Source organism: Dreissena polymorpha, chromosome 2 (assembly GCF_020536995.1).
Source record: "Dreissena polymorpha isolate Duluth1 chromosome 2, UMN_Dpol_1.0, whole genome shotgun sequence".
Classification (NCBI taxonomy): Eukaryota; Metazoa; Mollusca; class Bivalvia; order Myida; family Dreissenidae; genus Dreissena; species Dreissena polymorpha.
The window spans coordinates 113325167-113350196 of NC_068356.1; the positions used below are offsets into that span (position 1 = coordinate 113325167).

General features: G+C 32.9%; 2 protein-coding genes across 4 annotated transcripts in view; both read left to right on the forward strand.

The window, feature by feature from the left end:
• LOC127868541 (uncharacterized) overlaps positions 1-24606 on the forward strand; it is a 32329-nt gene extending 7723 nt beyond the window's left edge. Inside the window, exons 2-9 of the mRNA XM_052410386.1 lie at positions 3983-4042; positions 4442-4774; positions 5062-5223; positions 20255-20286; positions 22126-22159; positions 22743-22777; positions 23294-23327; positions 24077-24606. Coding sequence (XP_052266346.1) covers positions 3988-4042; positions 4442-4774; positions 5062-5223; positions 20255-20286; positions 22126-22159; positions 22743-22777; positions 23294-23327; positions 24077-24156 — 765 coding nt within the window. The 5' untranslated portion in view covers positions 3983-3987 and the 3' untranslated portion in view covers positions 24157-24606. The remainder of the gene's footprint in view (positions 1-3982; positions 4043-4441; positions 4775-5061; positions 5224-20254; positions 20287-22125; positions 22160-22742; positions 22778-23293; positions 23328-24076) is intronic.
• LOC127868542 (uncharacterized) lies at positions 13266-17985 on the forward strand. Of its 3 annotated transcripts, XR_008044173.1 has the most exons (7): positions 13266-13406; positions 13723-13773; positions 14019-14057; positions 14333-14410; positions 14711-14761; positions 15490-17269; positions 17415-17985. XR_008044173.1 is itself a non-coding variant. In XM_052410387.1 (6 exons), the coding sequence occupies exons 1-6, from the start codon at positions 13280-13282 to the stop codon at positions 15672-15674; spliced, it is 531 nt and encodes a 176-aa protein (XP_052266347.1). In that variant the 5' UTR covers positions 13266-13279; the 3' UTR covers positions 15675-17985. The 3 variants fall into 3 exon arrangements, 2 of the variants coding, with proteins under 2 accessions (XP_052266347.1, XP_052266348.1); XM_052410387.1 differs by having other exon boundaries at positions 15490-17985; XM_052410388.1 differs by lacking the exons at positions 15490-17269; positions 17415-17985 and having other exon boundaries at positions 14681-14761.
• Positions 24607-25030: the final 424 nt, after the last annotated feature.

Below are 25030 nucleotides of genomic sequence, written 5' to 3' on the forward strand. Positions count from 1 at the left end.
CAACTCATAGTGACACATATTTGTTATTGAAAAAAAAACACCATAAAAACGTCATTATTACCATCATGTTTCTTGATATTACTTTTTCTATCGCCCGTAATGAAAGGAGGACGAGATTATTAATGGCACTATCCGGATTCCGTACTTTGATAATACTTGTTAAGATTTTCAAATACATTTTTTTAGTCCCCCAAACCGAAATTTTCATAAAGCACCACACTCGTGTCACTTATATTCAACGTAATGAATGCCCAAATAACGATCGTTTGGTCACGCTTTGGTCAAGATTTGTGCCTGCCTCCGCCCCTCCCCTGTGATAACCCCACCAATTTCATGTAAAACTAAAGCGGTGGTATGCATGCGCGATAAGGATCTTCATCCTGCTTTGTCCCCACGACATAAAATGTCACATTTTCACGAGACTGAAACTTATTTTTCTCAATTTCTCTTGTATATACGGAAAAGGGATATATTATCTTTTATTCACATCAAATCCTTTCATTGTACATTAAACCATCATTACAGGTTGTTGCGTTCAAACGACATCGGCACAAAGACCCCGGTAATTGGGCAATGTTTTTACACGTGTTGTGCATGACGTAAATTACATTAGCTGAGGTTTCTTTAATCTTATTTGCTGTTTTCCACATGTTACATTTAAGGGACTTGTGATATCGTCGAAGACATATAAACTTACTTATCTTCATTTTTACTATCGAATAGAAGTACCATCTTGGAAGTATAGTTGACTCAATAAATAATACAACTCCAAACAGAGGTGGCGCTAGAGATAACTGAACGTGATATGAAGCTCCGTGTTTTCATCAATAATAACGAAAAGAGGGCAATACAAGTAATTTACGGCAAATATAATTAGTTAACGCGTCTTTCAGGATTGTATCAAATATCGTCATACTATCATAATGTACGATTATTTTGGAAACACACACACTAGGGTTTTGAAAATTCTAATAAGATACATCGCTTCATATTACGTTTAGCGAATTATGCTGATGAATGTACGCTGTTTAATAATTGTGTATTATGGATGAACTAACAGATTCGAGTTATAATTATAAATAACGTTAATATCAAGTTGCATCTGCAGGAAATTATTGTATCGTTAAAACAAGGCCGGTCATTTTAGGCATGTGGCCAATTGCAATTTAATAAGACACAAGACAAAAAACACGACACACACTGGGGTCACCGTATTAACATGGCAAATGCAAAGCAACGCATAGCCTGAGGTTTAGACCCGGTTTAAGGGCGCCGAAACATTACACTTTGCCAAAAGAAAAAAAAAACCTTCAAAAGCAAAACACTACTTAACCTAATTTCATGACAATTTCAATCAAACTACAATAAAAGAGAATACGCTTAATTTGATTAAACTATTCAACTACTCAATGGTTGTATGTTCACCAGTGCAACATAACTGTAACTTGCTAAGGCACAATGAAATGAAACAAAAACAACGTCGCATGTTTTTAATAAAATAATAAGTTAACTCCAGAAATAAGATCATGAGGGAAAATAGTCAAACCACCTGCTGTCTTTTCCTTATTGCTCTCACGACAACAAAAGCCATCGTATATACTATTTACCCTCAATATAAGATATAAATCAAAATCATTCGTAGGCACTTATCAGGATCCTCTTTACAAAGGTACCATTATAATTAATATCGAATTAATAAAACTGTTTTCTCTAAACCACTTTTACCTTTTCCGGGTTTTCCATTAGGCATTTTTGTGTGTCAAAACAAAACTATAAGTAGACGGACTTTGACCGCAATTCACAGACCGACCCCGACCCTGCCATACAATATGTTTACATCGTTAGAAGCTTTGGAGGTTCTTCTTTCCAACGGTACTATTATAATTCATATCGGACGAATAATAATTCATTTATAACCATTTTTACCTTTTCCGGGTTTTACCTAAAAGAATTCCGGGTTTTCCGGACATTTCCGGGTTTTATACCTTCTCATACCAAATGTTTGCTAAATTCTAGCATCATTTTTTTCTCATGTTATTTCATACAAATTCGAGCATTGCCGGATAGTTACTTTGCATATGGAAATGGATGTCATTAAAATTCAGAAGTGTTTGTCGGATTACACATTTACTTATGCTCATTTGAGAATAAAACAAAACGTTTACAGTTGTGTGTAATTAATTCAACGAGTCTTTGTTAAAACGCTTAACGTGATGAAAAAATGTTTTGACAATATTACGCATGAAATGCACAATTTCCACGAGGATTACACCGTTGCCATCATCAGTTTTCTAAGAAACTGGCCACTATTTTATCTGATTAGAATGGTACATGTGTAGGTATAAGAATAAATGCGTTTATAATTTATATAAACATTAAGTTTAACGGACAAGTGTAGTTCAGCAACGGGCAAGTTAAATTTCCTAAATTGTTGTCCGTGGACAAGTATAGTTTTTTGAGATTTCTCCACCCCTGTAGTAGTAGTAGTAGTAGTAGTAGTAGTTATAGTTGTAGTAGTAGTAGTTGTAGTAGAAGTAGCAGTAGTAGTAGTAGAATTAGTTGTGGTAGTACTAGTAGAAGTAGTAGAAGTAAAAGGAGTAGTAATAATAGTAGTAGTTGTAATAATAGTAGTAGTATTAGTAGTAGTAGAAGTATAAGTAGTAGTAGCAGTAGTAGTAGTAGTAGTAACAGTAGTAGTTATAGTAGTAGTAGTAGTAGTAGTTGTAGTAGTAGTAATAGTAGTAGTAGTAGTAGTAGTAGTAGAAGTAGTAGTAGTAGTAGTAGTAGTAGTAGTAGTAGTAGTAGTAGTAGTAGAAGTAGTAGTAGTAGTAGTAGTAGTAGTTGTAGTAGTAGTAGTTATAGTAGTAGTAGTAGTAGTTGTTGTAGTAGAAGTAGCAGTAGTAGTAGTAGAAATAGTTTTGGTAGTACTTGTAGTAGTAGTAGAAGTAAAAGGAGTAGTAATAATAGTAGAAGTAGTACTAGTAGTAATAGTAGTAGTAGTAGTAGTAGTAGTAGTACTAGTAGTAGTAGTAGCAGTAGTAGTAGTAGTATTAGTAGTTGTAGTAGTAGTAGTAGTAGTAGTAGTAGTAGTAGAAGTAGTAGTTGTTGTCGTTATCAAGACTCCTAATATAGAGCGAGGTGTATTCGACAACAAGAATTGTATTGAATTAGTTGCATAAACCTGTTGTTTTTTTTTATCAAAAAGTAAAGAGACACATTATCTAAATAGGAATAGCATAACAAGTCTCGATTGGAATCTTAAGTCGCATTGATTATTACAGTATGTGTCATTGAATTACATGCTATGTGTAAATATAGTATGATAAATCCAACAAAAACACATATTTTTTTCTTTCCTTTTTTATCAACGTTTCGGCTTACGCCTTCATCAGGATAATTTATGCTATGTGTAAACTAAGCCGAAGCGATTGCTAATTTTCAATAGCAGGCATAAGCTCTATTGAAAGGTTTGTATGTAAAGTTAGTTGAAAGCTCACGTATCATGATTTTTTTCCGATAAGCAATTTAATAATTAAGTCAGACTCTGAATACATTTTTATTTCTTATTATCTGCTTTGCTTTTAAGGACATATCACTTTTCTGAAATGGTCAGAAGTGGGTGGGGTAATGTTAAAGAATATATCCTTATATAAGCATTTTATATTAAGTTTGGAATAATATGCACAATTAAAATAGCATATTCTCATTATACTTAAGTGAAACATGAACCAGTTATAATTAAATCTTTCAAAAAGAGTAAATAATCATGAATGAAACCACTTTCTTCCTACTCTTTTTGAAATATTTCATTAGAACTGGTTCATGTTTCACTGAAGTATATGCTATTTTAATTATGCATATTGCCCCAAACTTAATATAGAATGCTTATATAAGGAAATATTCTTTAACATTACCCCACCCTCTTCTGACCATTTCAGAAAGTGATATGTCCTTAACTGGTTATTTATTATTTTCCTTACAGCATAGATGATCTCCAGCAGCGTGTGCCCATTAATGGCTTTTTGCCTTCTAATTTTGTTTAGTAAGTACTTGTTGTTTTAATTTTTGGCTTAGATAACATATAAGTTCGGTGGCCATATTAACATTAAGACAACGCAATAATTTGCGCGTTAAAAATGTATTGTACTATATCCCATGCATCGAAATTGTTTTAAGCGTCTTATTTGATATTTTACATAACTTCTTTGTAGCTTATACATGAATGAATCCATCTCAAATTCTTACATATAAATAAATGTTTATACTTTGCAATAAATTTGCAAATACGTCATGAAATAATGTGAAAACGTATTCAATTTTTTATATACAGCTCATGCAATGTAATAGAAAACATTACTTCTTTAAGCCATTTTCATTATAATGTAAGCCATACAATGTAAATAACTAACAATACTTTAAGAACATGTACCCACCTTGGCAGGTATACACATCGAGGGGGCAAGTGGTTCCAGTATCACTTCAGTGACAAACGTGTCTATAGAATGCAAATCAGAACGGTATGGAGTCGTTTTCAAGTTCCAAGAACAAAAGAAATCCGATTATATCAGGCTGGCTGAATGTCAGTTCGGATCAGGTGGTCATTCTCAATTGATGGATGCGACATTTAAAGGAACATATGACGTGACATACGTAAACTACACGTGTATACTGACCATATTGTACCTAACGGTAGAACAGTGTGGAATGTACACGTGTTCAGAGATGTACAATGAATCAGAAACTATTGTAAAACAGATTGGCTTGAACTGTGAAGGTAAATAAAACAACTGAAACTTGATTCATATGCTGAAAGTATCTTCAATTATCGGTTCTTTGCTGAGTCTAATAGATAAGGTTCTGTTATCGCTGGTTGCGACAGAGCTGATGTTGTTGTTTTTTATGGTTAGACATATAACATAATTATTTATTTATTCCATCAATGTCTTGCATTTTTGGTTTTACGATTCAGATGCATATTTAATACCCCGTTGTTTAAAACAAATGTTAATTTATACTCTTATACTGTTTAAAACATTCATATAATTCATTTTTTTGTACTAGACGCTCCGAGATTCGCAGTTACTACAGAGAGTCACTGCACACATACTACAGAGAGTCACTGTACACCAACAATAGTTGTCCTGTCTGTGGTATGCGCTGTTCTGGCTGGTTTCGGGATCTGTGTTCACTTTAATCTTATACAAAAGATCAGAGAAAGGGGAGGTAAGTTATGTAAAAAGCATTTGCAAAATAACATAATAAAATATACAGTATTTGGAAAATTGCACTTTAATGTTTCAAATCTCTTTACATATCGTTTTACACGATACAACATAATCAAAATAACGTTTTCATACATTGTGTTTTTTAATAGATACTTGGGCAGCTGTTTAAGGGATAAACACACGTTGTTTTTTTTTAAGGTTTTGTCATTTTATAATACGGACATGATGTTTATATACTTGTATTTGAATGACCCTGAAGCCAAAAAAGCTTCTCTTTTCCTGTATAAATACTGTAACAAGCATGCCATAAGCGTGAAAATGAAAATAATCAGACGTAATCGGAACTCGATCCTGAGAACATACGGATTGTACTCCAGACCATTATATTGTTTTTCAAGTCGGTCCGGCTTCATACAAGATGACGCATGTGTATATATCTTGCCACATGGATCTGCAATTAGTGAAACTTTAGTATAATGAATATGTAACAATTGGTATATCGAAAGCTTTTATTAAAAATATGTAGCTTCATATTTATATTCACCCGGGAAAACCCTCAAGTCATCTAAAGCACCCCGTCAAATGGAGCAGTTAAAAAACTCGTCAGAATGTGTCATCAATTTTTTTATCGTTTTCTTCTGGTTTTTATAAAGTAAAAACATTGGAAAATATAAACTTATGGACAGTGATATAATATACAATTTCGTAAAAGGTGTTTTTTCAAGTATGGGAAAAGATTTGATATCGTAATTAATTATTGAAGCATCCCTTATGGTTTTAATTGTATAGTTGTTAAGCTCATAATTTTTCACGTATTGTTCTTGTTCGTTATACAATGTGTCATACACCTGAATATGCTTAAAGACGTCGTTAAGGTTTAATTAACGTCTTTCAAAGGGTTTGTTTGCTATTGTGGTGTTCATCGTGTCTTAGTTTTTATAAGTTGTTTATTTCCTTTTTACAGGCAGGTGTGGGTGGGTGGGATACGTTCCCGACGGACACATTTTGATTTTCTAAAAGTTTGGAGGCTTTTAACAGCTTTTTTGATTGTGTTAAGGTTGACCTCAGATAAATTAAACTTCTTCTCGACACACAATTAATTGTAAACTTATTGATTTAACTGCGACTGAAGTCCATTTCCGTGGAGCGTATAGTTCTTTGTGTCTATGGATGAAAGCTTGAAAAAAATCTCATTGTTGTTCTCGACTTTGAAGACAAACAAATCACAACGCAACCGTGACCTGTTATGTGTATGAATTATGAATGAATTGCAAATACAATCTTATAGTCGAATGAGGTTGGCTTCTGAGTTTGTAATACAGTCGAAATTAGTCGTAATTAGCCTGGCATGTGCCGGTATAGATCGTGTATCGATCAGTTATCATCGAATCGCGGTCGAACGATAGGGTAGACTTTGTAAACATTTGTTATGCTCTAATTTGAATTGGAAGTCGCATATCATGTTTCTTTTTGTCGATTATCGCTACATGTGTGCCTATAGTGTTATCCGACACTATCTGACACTAGGGCCCGTATTCACCAACAATTATTTACTTGAGAATAAAGAATAAAGAAAATTCTTTATTCTTTACTTTTCTAAGAACGTTCTTAGGTCGATTCTTTATCGGTATTCACCAACGCTATTTTTAGCGTTCTTTACTAAGAATTACTTGTTATTGATGTAAGCGACCTTGGTACCCGGCATTTTCGTTAACGCATATAAAACTCGGAACCGTTTACGTGTCTTCTGTCACAACATACAAGATGGCGGACAACAACGCTAACGTTGCTACTAGTAGAAATCGTTGGTCCGAACAGGAGGAAACTGTAATAGCCCAGGAAATAATTAAAAACTATGATGTCCTGTTCGGCCCAATGACCGGTTGTGGCGCACTCAAAACTGGAGAGGTTCGAAGGAGAGGCTGGGAAGCCGTGGCAAATGTTCTAAACTGGTTTGTACTTTTGGTGTTATCAATTTTCCAAATTTTGGAAATTCTAGCAGAAGGAATATTTGTACAGTTAATTCATTATTTTGTTTTTTAATTATTGATTATAATAAAATTGTTAATTTGTGCAATGTTTAAAAACGAACAGAATGTTAAATAATATGTGACATTAATATAAAAAGCAGTAGATGATTTGAGCACAAAATATTTACCATAATATAAAGTTATAACGGTCCTACTAAATACCACTAAGGTCCTTGGATAATACAGGCAGCATCAGATGCCTTGTGTAGAGATATATATTCCGTATATCCAAAAATGAATGGTAAATCTGACCAGACAGCAAAAATCCTTACTCGGGTATGTGTCTTCATTTTAATTTTCACACTTTTAAACGAAAGTACATTTTTTAAACTAGTTGCTACTTTCTTTCTGAGAATAAAGCCCACTTGCGTATGCTATTTTTTATTAAAATCTTTTGCAAAAAATATGGTCTGTCACTTTAATGATTTACTGGTTTCTTTGGCGTTATTTCATTCCTGATTTCGAACGCTTAATTGGTCGTTCTCGTTCATGCACAACGTAATCTCGTGTAAAGGCAGTGAATGTAAATATCATTGGTACTTACAGTAAAAATACAAGTTTGACCCCCAAAGACGATGCAATATTGCAAGGCACGTTATGAAATGTTGGCGCAATTTCGATCCTTTTTAAAGCACATACTACACTTGAAATTTGATACGCAGGTTCTCCATAGGGACGCGCCTATGGTAATTGTCCGTTAATTCCAAACCGTTAATACTATTTAATTGCTTCATATTTATTTTTAAAAGTTTCTTAATTAACTGCCGAGTGATGCGAGTGAAGTGTTTTATTATTGAATAATTGGTATTATCTTGTTCGTTTAACGCGAATTTTTTCCATTCAATAAAACCACAGTGTCGTCTCTATCTAAGGTTTATTCAATTAAAACGTCAACGGCGCTAGAAATCGTTGTATTTCAAATTCGGAAACCATATTAAACCGCGGCATTGTACACTGTGTATTAGCAACCTGCTGCGGTAATCCTTATCTTATCTTATCATTTCAATACACAGACAACTTGCAACTGTACTGGAAACAGTGGATAACTGCCAAAATGATTGATGGCGTTTATTGCTAAATCATAGTCATAATAAAATGTTCGCGCAATAAATGGTTTTTAATGGAGCGATTAAAATCGCTATCATTAATAAAAAACAAATGAATTAAAATTCATGCTGAATTTCTTTTAATTCTTCATTATAAGTCACAAGTAGAACAATAAATAATCACAATGGTCATTGCGTCTTTAAATGAACCGCTCTAAGATTATCGCATGTAGTATTGTCTTAAAATTGTAATGGTGAAAACTGCTACTTTTCTTCAACACATCAAAGGTAACTTACAAGATACAACATAATTGCCCCTATTCTTAACCACATTAATTGGGCAATCTCACCAAACATGACACTTATCTTTTGATTGAAAAGGTGCTAATTTACAACTTTAATCAAAGCTGATTGAATTAACATGTATGGCCGCTAATTATACAACACACGTCTGCATTTACTGAAGTGCCCCCCCGGTCTTTATATGAAATATAACTAAATAATACTATGACATATCAGTACATACCAAAATAAATAGTAAATACCAATAATTACTACTTATTAATTTTTTATTCTGAATACCTTGAACATTGTCTTCTCGAACTGAACGTGTGTCAGTATTTTATATATGTGCAAACGAATCGCATAGGTACATTGATTTTACCTAGGGACCGAGTGCAGTTTTCAGCGCTTGGCCGCAGATACAGAGTATTACAATATAGACAGACATGTACGCTATATGTACGGAATTAACGTGGATGTAAGTATTATATACACCAAATTTACGGTAACTTGAAAATGATAACTTAAAAACAATAATATTTGTACAGCACGTTAAAATCAGTTTTAATTGACAAAGCATGAAATGTTAATTGTGAATTAGTATGAAATACTAACATATGGTTTATTTACAGGTACATTCAACAAGACACACTTCGTCCAGCCATGGACCTGTATCAATCATGTGGACCAAGATGGGACCTCACTTTGGCAAGGCCTGGTTGCCAAATCACTTTGTCCCATTGATAACAGTTAGTGAACACATGGAATCTAACAATGAAAGTGCCACTCCCCCAAAAAATGTAAATGATGTGAGTAGTTTTGAAGAAATAAGTGAATTCAAAACAAATGTCAACATTGAAAGTCAGTCAAATGTGGATAGTTCAAGTAATGTATCAGATGAAGGTGAATCACATCAGAATGTATCAAATGAAAGTAATGTATCAAATGAAGGTGAATCACATCAGAATATATCACATGAAAGTTATGTATCAAATGAAGGTGAATCACATCAGAATGTATCACATGAAAGTGAACCAAATCATACTGTATCAAATGAAAGTGAATTGCACAATGGACCTTTTCAGACTCTGCCCAATGGAAAGTTCATTCCAGTACATGACCTTATGAACTTAATTCATGGAGATGCTCCAACTGTGCCAAATGTTCCGCGTGGTAAGAAGAATAACGTGTTTGTGTTAGTTAATGGGGAAGAGAACATTAAGGCCAACTTGGCTGGTAAAAAGGCCAGTTATTTTGATGACTGTGGGGTATGGAATGGGGCTAAGTCAAGAACTTGCAAAACAAAATTTCTTCTTGAGGATTCTGGAAATGGCTCGACAAATATGAAATTTGTACATGTGAAAGAAAATGTAGTTAGTGTGGAAAATCAAGTTAAGGGGAAAATTGTGAAAACACATATGCAACCTCAACCTGATTTGAACAATGTAGTGACTTTACATAGGTATTATACCGTCTTGAAAGGAAATGAAGAATATAAGAAAAGAGTGAGTTGGTTCGAAAATTTGCCAGAATCACTTCAGGCTAGGCAGTACGTGTCTATAATTGAATACCAGGGAGAAAATGACACCCAAGTGAAAGCACATGGTAATTCCAAGATTAATGCTAATCCATACAAAAGGACACATCCAGAAACAATAAAACGTATCAAAGAAGCAGTGAAATATGAAAAACCAGTTGAAGCATACAATAAATTGACTAAATTAGATGATTCAGAAACATTCCCCAAAGACATAAAACAATGCCAATATTTCAAGGGAAAATCCAATCCAAATAAAAGCAAAGCAAAGAATGCAGCAGATGAAATTTTAAATGTAATCAGAGAACTGAACGGCCATCAATTTGTTAGTGAAATCATTCATTCTAGAGACAGTGAACAGCCACTCATTTTGTGTTGTAGCGAGGAACAATTAGCTGATCTAAGGTCCTTTTTGAAAAGTAATGGAGGTGTTGTGGGTATTGACAGGACTTTTCTTCTTGGGCGATGCTATGTGACATTATTAGTGTACAAAAGTTTGAAAGTTGTTCGCAAAGGAACTGGTGAGCCCCCTATAATGCTAGGACCAATGATGTTACATTGGGATGGCACGACTAAAACGTATTACCGCTTCTTTTCGTTTCTTCGGGGAATATTAGATCTTGACCTGCAAAGCATTGAAATGTTGATTGGGACAGATGATGAGAAGGCTATGACAAATGCAATAGACTCTGTCTTTCCTGAGGCTAAGCGCAGACTGTGCACTAAGCACATAAAGATAATCTTCTAAGGCAAATGACTCACAAAATTCCCAAAGATGAGAAAGAAAGAAATGAAATTGTGAACGAAATATTTGGCCCAAATGGTGTAGCATGCGCAGATACAAGTGCAATGTTTGATGAAAGAAATGAAAAGCTAAAAACGTCATTAAGGGAGAAGGGCCATGAAGACTTTATAGCATATTATGAACGTTATGTGCAGAGCAAAATCGCGGATTATTGTGTAAATGACCAGGATCAATTGTGGACAAACAACAACACCGAGTCAATGAACAATCGACTGAAAGTGGCAACAGACTGGAAGCCGAAAAAGACTGATGAACTTGTCCAACACTTACATGACACTGTAAGGGTTCAGCACGTAGATGTCAAACGTGCGTTGTATGGTACAGGCAATTATACTCTAAGTGCCAAATACGCTAGGTTTAGGTTAGTTGAGGGGGTGTGGCGCTCTAAATGTGATAGCGAAAAAAAGACTTACCAGATGAAATTCCTGAATGCGACATCAAAAGTGGAAGTTCCATCAAAAATTGTCTCATCAGATGGCACTTACACCATTGGAAAGACTCCGGCAGTGGCCAAAAAACCAGGACAGAAGACCCGTGCTAAGGCTACAAGAACATTTACACCAAGAAAGTGAAGTGTGAATAATGACAAGATACTGAAATAAAATAGAACAATGAACGTATTTCTAGTACTCAATTAAATAAATATTTCAGATTCTTCATTTCTGTGTCATCTTATACAGTTTCAAGAATCAATCTTGGTTTTCTTTTATAGTAATACTTTTATATCCTATTGCTATTTTATTGTTTTAATTTTGTATGTGTTGATAAATATATGATGCATTGAATTTTATTATTAAAAGTGATAAATATTTCCAGTTTTGTTCATAAAATCAGGGTTCATTTTACTCCAAAGTGATGAGCTTAATAGTTGTTGCTTGTATAGCAATAGAATTAATTAGAACAATGGACTTATTTCTTTCACTTAAATAAGTACATATTTTAGATTCTGTCTGTTTATCATTCATTTCTGAATTTTATATCCTATTGCTATTGTATTGTTTTAATGTTGTTTGTGTTGATACATATATGATGCATTGAATTTTATTATTAAAAGTGATAAATATTTCAAGTTTTGTTAATAAAATCAGGGTTCATTTTACTCCAAAGTAATGAGCTAAATAGTTGTTGTGTTGTATACCAATATAATAAAATGGAACAATGGACTTATTTCTTCACTTAATTAAGTAATTATTTCTGACTTTTATATCCTATTGCTATTTTATTGTTTTAATTTTGTATGTGTTTATACATATATGATGCATTGAATTTTATTATTAAAAGTGATAAATATTTCCAGTTTTGTTCATAAAATCCGGGTTCATTTTACTCCAAAGTGATAAGCTAAATAGTTGTTGTGTTGTATAACATCTTTTTGCAGGCTAGAATTCTTAAATACCTCCTTAGTGGTCATTTGGACCTCCTTAGTGGTTCTTTAGAGGTCCTTAGTGGTACTTAGCGGTCCTTAGTGGTCCTTAGCGGTCCTTAGCGGTCCTTAGTGGTCCTTAGTGGTATTTAGTAGGACCCAAGTTATAATGCTTCACTATGGTAAAAATATTGTGCTACCCGGTTTCAAATATTCCAAAATATTCAACTAAACCCATATTGTGTCATTTTTCATTAATGATGTATTTCTACTAATTCATTTGTTAATAATTCATCAACAAAATTGTTTGTGTCAAACACACATGAAATGTAGATTGCAATGTGGAAAAATGTTTTGAGGAATAAACAAATCATTTCTTAGACTCAATTTCTGATTTTAAAAAATGTACCTAATTGCATTCCATTTATTTCAGCCAATTTTCCACCTATAAGCGCGCAGGTTCAGAGGTGAAGAAAAAATATTATAACATAAAAGACAAAAGTAAGTGAAATTTAAGAGATGTACTCCTGTCTTATTTTTCTTGCTGCTTCTTATGTAATGAAGATAAAATGTTCCACATTTATTGTATTTCACATGAAAAGTGAAACATCATAGTTACTGTGTAAAAATTAGCTGAAATTTGTAATTGATTTTTTGTTATACATGTAGGTTCATGATTATATTTTAAGCCTATTATGTACATGTAATAATGTTGTTGAAAAATCAATAATGATATTATATATATTGAGGAATTTTATGAAATTTTAAACATTGTTATATTAATAACTATCTGGTACATTGCTATTATCACCGGTCCAGCATACTTAATGTACATACTGTGCAAATCAAGATACATGAAAATTGCTAAAAATAGCATTAAATCAAACATTGGTGTAACTTTTGCTCCTTTTTGCTCCTTATGTTTATTTTGGACTCTTAAATTACACAGTTTCTTCTCATTATAACTATAGCAAAGACAAAAAATGATGAGATGAGGAGGCCAGGCACTGGAGGAGGGCCCCGGGTGAAAGAGTTCACCATTCCGGAGGGGATTCTCCTTCAGCATTTTGGGGATTCCGCCTCTGTGGCAGGGGTCCCCAATGCAATTGACACTGATGGTTTGTACAGTTTATATAGAATATAATACCATTTGTCAATTTTTATTATTATAATATCATTTTTTTTTTGGCATTATGCTTTGGTATTCATTCTTCAATGAAGGTAATGTTTAACAAAGATAATATTAATTTATGACCAGAATGAAATACATATCATTTTTAAGTGCATTAGAAAAGTATGTTATTAAAGATTCATCATAACTCACCTTAGTCTGTTTGTTGGTATTGTTTTCAGTCCATGTAAAAAGTGATGTGTGATTGTTAATTATAAACTGTTAAATGTTTTAAAATTATATGTATGGCTTTATTTTCTTAGCTCCAGAGGGTGCTTCAATCAACATAATTGAACTGGGCAAGATGCCAATAGGTAAACAATTAATGTAGATTATGCTCTTCATCTTGGTTAATTACATGATGGTGAATGGAGAGAGCTTTTGTATTAAACATAGCATGTTAATAAATTTCTATCAATTCATTACTCACTTTGTAATATTGTTAAAATGGGGTGCCAAAGCTATGTGTAGTTGAGAAAAATATCTTTTATATGATAATATATACATTTTTTAATATTGTTGTTAAATACTAGATCATTTTGCTTCGTTTATTACACAGATGGTAGCACTTGCATGACGTTCAAGATAGATGAAAGAGGTAAGTGACAGGGGCCTTATTTTTATGTTAAATTTTTGGTGAATGAAAAATAAATATGAAAAACTTATTAAAGTATGAACGTTGCGTAAGTAAATTCATGACAAATAGGTAAATTGGTTGAAAAAGTCCATTTTAAATTAAACAAATGACACCAAGAATTTTAGCCTTTGAGTTAACTTAGTTTTATGATAAACTTTGTTAATAATACATGAAGGGGTGCATTACTTTTATTTTCATTATTTTCATTAAAAACAAAAATTGTTTTATATTTGAAGGACTAGGAGCTCAGAAGACGTCAAGTGTATTCCAACGTGCAGTGGAAGATGAAGCTGGGCCATGCTCATCAGGGACCAGTGAGTATTATAAGAACATTATTTCACCAAATGCATACATATTCAATTCATCCCTATCATATGAAGCATTTAATATCACTGTGTTTTTTCCAAAAATAAAAAAATTAAACATTGAAATATAACTTTCCAATTGAATGCAACATCATTTATGTTATCCATGTAATTGTGTGGGGTCACAAGCTAGTTAGGTCAATTCCACACCAATGTGCAGGTATGAAAGTGAGGTTTAATTTTTGCCAAATCTATAAGTCCATTTCAATGCACTTTCAGGATTCCTATGATTGAATAATTGTTTTACAGAGACCAATACCAAATCAATGAAAATGGCCAACAAAAACCAGAGTAAAAGAGGTAAACAATAATTTATTATTCACATGTACATTTATATGTATTATAATATTCCATTTTTGCAAATCTTTCAATGCTAGCAACATATAGATAATTAACCTGTATATTATTCATGGAACTGAATCATGGAACACACACAAAAATGACAAATATTTATAAATGAGACATGGAACTGAAGCATGGAACACAACATACATATAAACTAGATTAACAACAATAACTAAACTTGTGTAAGTCAATGTTCAAGAAGCACTGCTTTTGATGCAGGTAATGAAATATGTAAATGTTATTATGTCAATATGACAAATGTGAACAAGCAATTACTTAATTTTAATTTAAACCTATTTATTTTAGCTCGATTGCATCGAAAGCCTAAGGCTTATATAAACACTCTTGAGTATGTTTCCTGGGACTAGAACCAGTACTTGGTGTCTATGGGGGAGATCTAAAGAAAGCTCCCACAGTTGGGATCTAACCCGTGACCTCCCGGTCGCTAGGCGGACACCATATCCATTACACCACGGCAACCTATAAAGCAATTAATTGATGTGCCATTTCTTCAAATGGTTTTTACTATACGTTTTATGAGATATGCATGAAATGGACATAATTAAGAAGGTTAAATCGATTTAGCAAATTTAACTTTTTTTTTATTCCATGATTTATGGTATTTTTTGCATTGATAACAAAAAACCTTATAAATTTTAATACAATGTTGTTATTTGTTTCAGCTAGGGCAAGTTTCAACAAATTGGCTGAGGACAACCTAATAGCAGAAAAGAAGAACATCCATCTGCAACAAGTAAATCTAAGATTGAAGAATCAATTGATACTGGCACAACTGAAAGTTGCTAGATTAACGGCACAAAAAATTGAAGAAGAAATTAAAATGTTAAAAGCAAGCAATGAATGTTAACCCTTTACCACTTAGTTACGCATTTTCACACATTTGTAGTCCCTTAAAAAGTTATATTTAATTTAAGACCTTTATTACTAGATTCAAGTTGTTAAGGCTTCATATCCAAACCTTAGATACTGATGAGCAGCAAACAGCATAAAACCTGAACAGCCTGCGAGTTACTTGCAGGCTGTTCTGGTTTTATGCTATTTGCCCATAGCCATTTTCACTTTGCTTCTAAGTGGGAAAGGGTTAAATCTACAATCTCAAATGAAGCCATCCAAATTGTTATTATTGATATTTTTACACAAAGTTTTGAAGTTATTTTTGAGTAGATGGATGTTCTTCTTTTCATTATTTAACCCATTTATGCCTAGCGTCTAGAAAAAAGGCCTTGGCAAACAGCGTAGACTCAGATGGGACGCCACATCATGTGGCGTCTCATCTGGGTCTACGCTGTTTTCTTAATAGATTTTTTGTAAGAAATATTATAAATATAGAAATATATAGGCTCATATTCACAAACAGTTCTTATCCCCCGCCAGGGGCAGAGGGATATTGTTTAGGCGTTGTCCGGCCGGCCGGCTGTCCATCCGGCACTTTTGTGTCCGGAGCCATATCTTGGAAGTGCTTTGGCGGATTTCATTGAAACTCGGTATGAGTATATATATGGAAAAGAGGATGATGCTTGCCATATGGCATTGTACACCACCGGTTAATAATGGAGTTATGGCCCTTTGTATCTTGAAAAAATGCTTTTTTATGTGACAAAGCACCAGTTAGGCGGGGGATATCAATTTAACGAATTTGCTTGTTTGACTTAAGTCTAAGAATAAATAAGATTCTGTTAATAAGAATATTCAAGTATGGCTTGAAGTTTAAGTCAAACATGGCATATACCACCTCTATCAACATCATACTTCATGTAAAAACATTGTTAATGACATAATCACCATTGGTAGAATGTATATATTTAAATGCTGGGTGTAATCTTCTTGGTTCTAAGTCTATTTGTTATTCTTAAGTCTAAGAATTGGTTTGTAAATACGGACCAATGTTGATTAATGTAAAATGTTACCAGTAATTATAAAGAAGCTTTATCTGTGTACCTGAATAGGTCTATATCGCTGATATTTATGCCCCCCTTCGAAGAAGAGGGGGTATATTGCTTTGCTCATGTCGGTCAGTCGGTCTGTCGGTCGGTCCGTCCACCAGGTGGTTGTCAGACAATAACTCAAGAACGCTTGGGCCTAGGATCATGAAACTTCATAGGTACATTGATCATGACTCGCAGATGACCCCTATTGATTTTGAGTTCACTAGGTCAAAGGTCAAGGTCACGGTGACCAGAAATAGTAAAATGGTTTTTGAATGATAACTCAAGAACTCATACGCCTAGGATCATCAAACTTCATGGGTAGATTGATCATGACTTGCAGATCACCCCTATCGATTTTGAGGTCACTAGGTCAAAGGTCAATGTCACGGTGACCCGAAATAGTAAAATGGTTTTCGGATGATAACTCAAGAACGCATACGCCTAGGATCATGAAACTTCATAGGTAGATTGAACATGACTTGCAGATGACCCCTATTGATTTTGAGGTCAAAAGGTCAAGGTCACGGTGACCCGAAATAGTAAAATGATTTTCGGATGATAACTCAAGAACGCTTTTGCCTAGGATCATGACACTTCTTAGGTACATTGATCGTGACTCGCAGATGACCCCTATTGATTTTCAGGTCACTAGGTCAAAGGTCAAGGTCACAGTGACAGAAATCGTATTCACACAATGGCTGCCACTACAATGGACAGCCCATATGGGGGGCATGCATGTTTTACAAACAGCCCTTGTTAATATAAATTTGTCATTTTACTTGAGAAGATGAATGTTATTCTTACTTAAATAGATGGATGTTATTCTTTTCATTATTTGTTTAAATTGTAAAAACCTGTTGACTAAGTGTTGTCTTACAATGTTACCTACATGGTATCCATATATGTCAACATTTTATACAGTAATATATGTCACTGCTGTTGCCAATATTCAAATAGCTTACTATCTATAAGTGTATTTGTTTGAATTATTGCTAGTATCAGCCCATCGTGTACCTTATTAGACAATTATGTTTGTAAACTACCATTTCTGTTGTTCTCTTGTTTAATTAAATATAACTATTTGCAGTAACAATAAATTGCTGTGGATATTTGTTAGTAAAACTATCTTGTTTGTACTGTAATTGCATTTTCTGTTAGTAATTATCTAGTACTACATATTTCACAGATTTTCTGGATGTTTTATTCATAATAAATTTCAGAATATCACAACTTAATTAAAATTTTGTCATGATCTATCTCACAGACCGCTAGATTTTTAACTAAAACATAGATAAGCATGCTTGTTTGCCGTAATTCTTGTAAGCTAATTATTTTATGGTAGACGTACCAAAGGATACTTTCATGAATATAAAAATACACATGCAATTAATTTTTGTGTTTGAAAAGTCTTTTTGCTTAGCTCAAGGCAATATTGATAACAACAAGTGAGTGTCTGTAATATTATTACACTGATGTGTGTAATAATTTTAATAGTTTCAGACAAAAAACCCTGGGTAGAACCAGTACTCATTATGAATGCATATTAATTGAATATAACAATAAATCAAGTAATTTTCCTGGGTATGGTTATTATAACCAGTAGTACCAGTACTTACAAAGTATACATATTAATTTAACAACATATTTACAACATAATAAAGTCATGTTCTGGGTAGAACCAGTACTTGACACAGAAATACATGAATTTAATGAGAACATAATCAAGTTTCCTGGGTAGGGTTAGTAGAACCGTACATAGAAAGTATACATATTAATTTTACAACATAATAAAGTCACGTTCTTGGGTAGAATTAGAACTTGACACAGGAAAACATGTTACAGTTTAGAATTAGGCAATGAGAGGTTTCAATATTGCAAATTGCCGTTCTTAAACAGACAAATTCATAGCACAACAATTGAAAAGCTTAAATGAAAATTAAATAAAAACGTAATGATTAAAGCAGGTGGTGGAAATACCCGAGCGGATAACGGAAAGTTCCGATCAACAAAATAATCGGTGTTAAGTAGCAATTTTTGTTTCCATGATTTCAATCGTCTTATAATATTTTTTTCTTTAAAAAGCATTTTTTGTTATAAACATGACGGTTCACCTTAAAGCATATAATTATTTAAACAGCATTTGAAAAATAAACATACGGATATTTGCATGTTATGAAATAAAATGCCTTCATTCAACATTTTTAGATTTTCTTTAAGTAAATTTGCAAATTTGTTACTCTGGTGCTCGTGATCAAAGCGCTGTTTATACCAGCGAATTTCCGACTAATAAGAACATAGAGCTTTCTCGCCTAATACAAAGTGAAATATATGGAATTATTGTTTAGCGAGATGTGAGGATTTACCTGAGCAGAACATATTGAGCAAGTCCAACGCAAATTCTGCATATTGCTTTTAAATGTGAACGCGTCTATAAACTTTGACGCTGTGTATGCCAAATTAGGATGAAACCCAATGTATATATGCCGATGTTTAAATAAATTTAGTATTTCTTTAAATTGTTCAACGAATAATCGCCCAACGGTATTTTAAGCAATATTATTCTTTGACAATGTCGTGAAGCTTGTGGTAATCTTCACTGCAATTCATGGGCATCAAACGTTTGGAAACTTGCAAGAATCATGTTCACGTGACGTTATAACCAGAATCTCTTAATTTTAACAGTTTAAATATAATTTTTCGCAATTCATTTCAAGATGTCTTTATTTCAACTTCTACTTTACAAGAAATTGAAACCCATTTTCGGGAGATCCATGTTACAATTAGAAAAAAGGCAAGTTCAATGCAGAATCATAATAGCGAAATTTAGTTTGTAATTTCTTTTTATACCCCCCCCCCTCCCCCGCTAAATTTCCATGGAATATTGAAACCAACACATTGCCAGAAATTAGAGAATACATAAATTGTGCACAATAAATGAAATATAAAAGCAGTGACCTTTTGTTCTTATATGTCCTTTATGTGACAAGTTTAGGAATACATGTACACTTACAAGTGATGCTTATCAAAGAAGACCATGTGTGTTTAAATGTGTACATGAATGAGACCATAAATTCTGTAGTAATAGGTCTTGCGAATTTCTGTGTAAAAGAAATACATTTAAAGCCGATCGTAATATATTTTAAACATGCATAGCATTCATATGATGTGTTCTGTGTTTTACAATATATATTTTTCGTTTTTTTGGGGGTATTTTGACGCATGTGTGTTAATGTTTGCTTTATCGAGGTCTTTTAGTTCTGATCTGTGATTTGTTTCTGTTTATATAAGTTACCGTTTGAATAGAACGATTACCGACAATACGTTCTCTTCGCTTAATATTTAACTGTTCACACGATTTATGGTTATGCATTTAAAGTCCGAGGTACGTGAATGTATGATAGCTGTGTTACATGTTAAATAGGGGCGCATTCAATTCAAATAAAGTACGAATGTCATTTTGGATACATATGAAAATGCAATGCCACTATTTCATTTACAGATTTCTCACCGGGACAACCTATCGACTCACAGGTATACTTTTAATTATCTTCAAGGAATTAACAAGTATAATTTAAAAGATTGTAGTTAACGTAAACAGGTGGATGCCATGCATGCGTAAAAAACTATTTGGAAATAAATTGAACACAACTTCTAAACGTCTCTTTTTTATAATAATTTTTGGGTAGATAGCTTGTCTATATATGTAAAATCTGGTACATATTTGTTTAACTCGCAACCGGTCGATTCCAAGTATGAAACACGGATTAGTTTCGGCTTAGAAAGACAGACGGAAAAGTGGCTCTCGATTTGTATATTAAGGCAGGGAAATCACTGGTATTGCGTAATTAGTGTAGGAATACGTTGTTATGTCTTGTTGAAAAGACATGTTCGCTGAAAAGAAGTATTCTAATATAGTATAGAATAAAGCTTATATTAGGCGAAAGTATTCGAACTGTCGGAATGGTCAGGTGTGATAAAAATCGTCGTTAATTTGAATATTCTTTTTTTTATGTTTGCATTCATTCAAACTTTGTTTTCATTTCAAGCCTTTTCTCTTTTGTGCATCATCATTTGTTGAAAATATGTACATATAATTGAAAAATGGTAAAATTGACAACCGAAGGCCTGTCTCCAGAGCAATGTTTGTTTCGCAAAACACTGCTTACGTTACACATAACCTTGGTATGATCTTAATAACTAAATGACATTTAGAATATTTGACTAAACGACATTCAAATATGCATAGGATCAAAAAGCGAAAGATGAATGTTGTGACCACTACCAAAGTGCTTAAAAAAGCGAATGAAAAGCAACTCATTCATTTGTAAAAATAATTTTGAATTGTTAAATCAGAGCGACCCGATAGCATGATTAGTTACGCTTGATACCCCTTAATTGATTTACTCAACACTCTCACGAATAATATTTCCACTGTTGTAAATATATACAATAATTTATATTGTGTACATTCTTTATGAACTGTTCTCTGGGAAAAGAGGGTTTAATGCATGTGCGTAAATTGTCGTCCCAGATAAGCCTGTGCAGTCCGCACAGGCTAATCAGGGACGACACTTTCCGAATAAACTTGAATTTTGCTCAGAAGAGACTTTCTTTAAACGAAATATATCATATAAGCGGAAAGTGTCGTCCCTGATTTGCCTGAACGGACTGCACAGGCTTATATGGGACGACAGTTGACTCACATGCATTAAACATCTTTTTCACAAAGCACAGCTCATATATATTTTGCATACTATCAAGTGGATTTTGAGTGTATAGTACGAGTCAATACTATGCACATTCTAAATATTGTTGTCAAATCATTGATATAACAGTGCTCAGCGACGCCTTCCATACGCGTGAGCAAACATCGGAATCTATCTTTCTTTGTTTCCAGTGTAAAGTCAGCTGAACATATTTATATAGCGGCTTATTGCACTTTTACTTTCAAATGATAATTCATTCATTTTAGCACTTTGTAATTTAATTCGTTATTGAAACACTTCATATTAATTATGAAACAAAGAAACGTTGCGACAGTTGTTGGTTGTAAGTGAGTTATAATATGCGATAACACGGTTATTCCAATTTTGATTGTATTGGTATGATTCCTTTTGGAAAAACGCCATCAAAATAAGTAAATACTTATACAATTTAGCTTTAAGGTGCATTATTACATCGTCTCTCTGTCTTTATGAATGTAGTGCATAACTATAATTTGAATCCTCAAAGTATAATACGCATTTTTATGTTGTTATTATTGTTTTGATAATGTTCAAACAAACTTATAATATATTTATCAAAATGTTATACACTAATACAAGAACAGTTCATTAAAATAGTGTGTAAGAGTGTATGGTTTTTTTACAGAATGAAAATCCACTAATCCGAAACAACGGAAACGGTACGTGAATATTTTACTTACAACCTTAATTTGCATTATTATAATTAAAACAAGCGATACCTAGTTTGTGTTATAGAAAATATTGAAATATTACAAGCAATAATATAGCCTTTTTACATGACACATAAAACAACACTTTGCCATCGGATTTATATGACATTTATTCATAAATTACCCATTTAGTTATACGATTTCAATTAAATCGAATTTCAATACTATTAATTGCGCTATGGGGTGAATTTTTATTATCACGTGTATGTAAATGATTCATTCTGGATAAAGCTAACCGGTGGAATTCAAAGCTTAATTAAACCGGTTTTACCCCCCATTTCTCTGCATTGACCGTTCCATGGCACTGAATCCAAGTTTAATCCTGGTCATGTTTTATGTGGTGTTGTATGTATCGTTCTTTATTCTATATGGGTTATTCGCCTTAAAGTAAAGTTAAGCGTGGGTTAATACATTTGTCTCGTGATGACGTTTGTTTACTTTCATTGTCCCTTTATATTATCAGAATATTAAATTCGTTGCAGTTATTGTCTTTCTAAATTTGACGATTTTATAGTTTTTACTCTTTTTTCAGATGTTCAACGTGCAAATCAACATATGGATCAACGGGTAAACATTAAAATTAAGGCATCTTGCTCAGCGTCTTTTTCAGTTAATAATATTGTAACTCTAAAAGAAAATCGAATTTTAACAACAAGCAATGCTATTATTTAAATTGTTTTGATCTGTTGAACACATAAGATAAAGATTAAAAATTATGCAAGGGAAAACTTGAAACATTACACGGTGCTGGATACTGCAGTATGTTGATGATGGAAATCGAACCAGAACGTTATTTATAATTCATGATCACATACATAAATGAGACTTAAGTTAAAGGACACAACACTTTGTTAATTAGCTTGCCCTAAAGAGGTGATTAATTTTGAACCATTAAAACAATTTAAACGTTTATATTTCTTATATATTTTGAAAGTTAATAGGCAATACAAACAGTTACGTGGGTGCGGAGCCCGTAATGGAATTAAACATTAATTAAAATCGCTATTTTACAATACATCAACTACCAAATTCTAATAAAAATTAAAATGCATTGAGTTTTGTGTTGCATATCTTTTCAAACAGGATGCAGAGGGACAAGATCAACAAGATAATGTCCGTAAGTGTACTATGTGTGTCCGTTTGTGCTCCAGGATCACGTTTTCACTAGGACACTATGCGTTTAATAAATTATTTCCATGCGATATACAACATCACAACATATATTCAAATTATAATATATACTCAAATACAAAATGTAAACATACAATGTTTTATGCAAATAATTGTTTGTTGCGTATTTGTGTGTTTTTTTAAAAGAAAGAAGAAGTGCACATTGACGTTATTATTTTAAAGGTATTAAAATAGTCTACCCTCCCCATGTCTGTTAAATAAATATTATTGTTTTAACTAAAAAACATATAAGAAATCATCATCAAGCCAAATATTTTTAGCACAAACTACATATGTAACGAATTATATCGAATACTAAGACAAAACTACCGTATTTAAATTAATAGTCGAGTTTAAGTAAAATAAAAATACGTATGATCCAGTTTTGCACATGTAAGTTTATATGCAAGTTATGAAAACTCTTATTAATCTAATATAGACTCAACATCAGTATATATAGTCTAAAACGCAATGCATGCCTCTTTGTACATGTCATTACTAAACAGATTCGTCTTAAAAGACGCAACGGTGAAACGTTAACGTGAAAGTTATTTAACGTATTACATGCGTTTTAACGCTTAACAATTATAAAAGACTGTCCATTGTATATAATCACCAAATGAAAATAGAAACGTTGTGTCGTGTTGTTGAACACATGTACGTATTGTTACATTGTTATATCGTTTGTTTGTTCAGGAAATACAACAAGGCGACTGGAAAAAAAGGGACTAGGGACAAAACTGTTACAAACGCAGTCATCGCTTAATCAATTCTGATGAACCATACCATGTTCTTTTTTAACGTCACGACATTGTGGAGTGTTATCCACATCGAATAAAGACAATTTTTGTCAAACGATTACTCTTTAGATCATAGTGCTTTTATGGACTACTATTTGGAGCGTGTACATTTTTGTTCTAAATGCGATGACGTGATGTCATTTTGTGTTAATGAATTTATATCTTTTATGTTTCAATTCAATATTTATTTTGTTTTACGTAATTAAGATAAATATAATATAATGCGCGAACTTGAAACGCGCAATTAAATATTGATTCAGTATAGCAATCACGCAAATACTTTTAATATGTTTGCACTTTGGTGTAAACGACAATTTGTTTTCAAAATGTATTATTTCGAAACTGGTAGTAATTACATGTTATATGCATGAATTATTCTAAATCGAAAAAAACCTGCCATTGCTGTTCTTATATTTTTATATCAACTCAGACTGCGTTCTATGGTTTGTGATAAATTAGTCCATTCACTGACATGGAATCTAGCGTCAATTTTTTAAATTTAAGAAATAGTCTTTTATTCCATTCAGTATGATGAAAACAAAGTTATAACCTGCATACATGCTTTTGCATGTTACACAAAATTATACTATAAATATACATGGTCTCTCCATTGTTTGTTGTATTATGAGAAAATGAGGTTGGCAGCATTTAAATTTATGGATGATGAGCATTTCGCTTCCATACTTTAAAGGTGTCTGTTAATGTTTATGAACCAACGTCAAATTAATAAACATAATGAAGTTACATATAAAAGCTAACATGCGAAAAATGCGGTTTCCCAATCTCAACATAAAATTGCCTCCACGCAAACTGTAATATCGAAACGTGATACGGTTACCGTTTGTTATGT

Excerpts from the sequence above, each read along its gene's own strand:
- LOC127868542 (XM_052410387.1), top strand. The coding sequence starts at position 13,280 with ATGAGGAGGCCAGGCACTGGAGGAGGGCCCCGGGTGAAAGAGTTCACC. Across the intron at positions 13,407-13,722 it reads CAATGCAATTGACACTGATG|CTCCAGAGGGTGCTTCAATC; the intron begins GTTTGTACAGTT and ends TTATTTTCTTAG. Across the intron at positions 14,762-15,489 it reads CAAAAACCAGAGTAAAAGAG|CTAGGGCAAGTTTCAACAAA; the intron begins GTAAACAATAAT and ends TATTTGTTTCAG.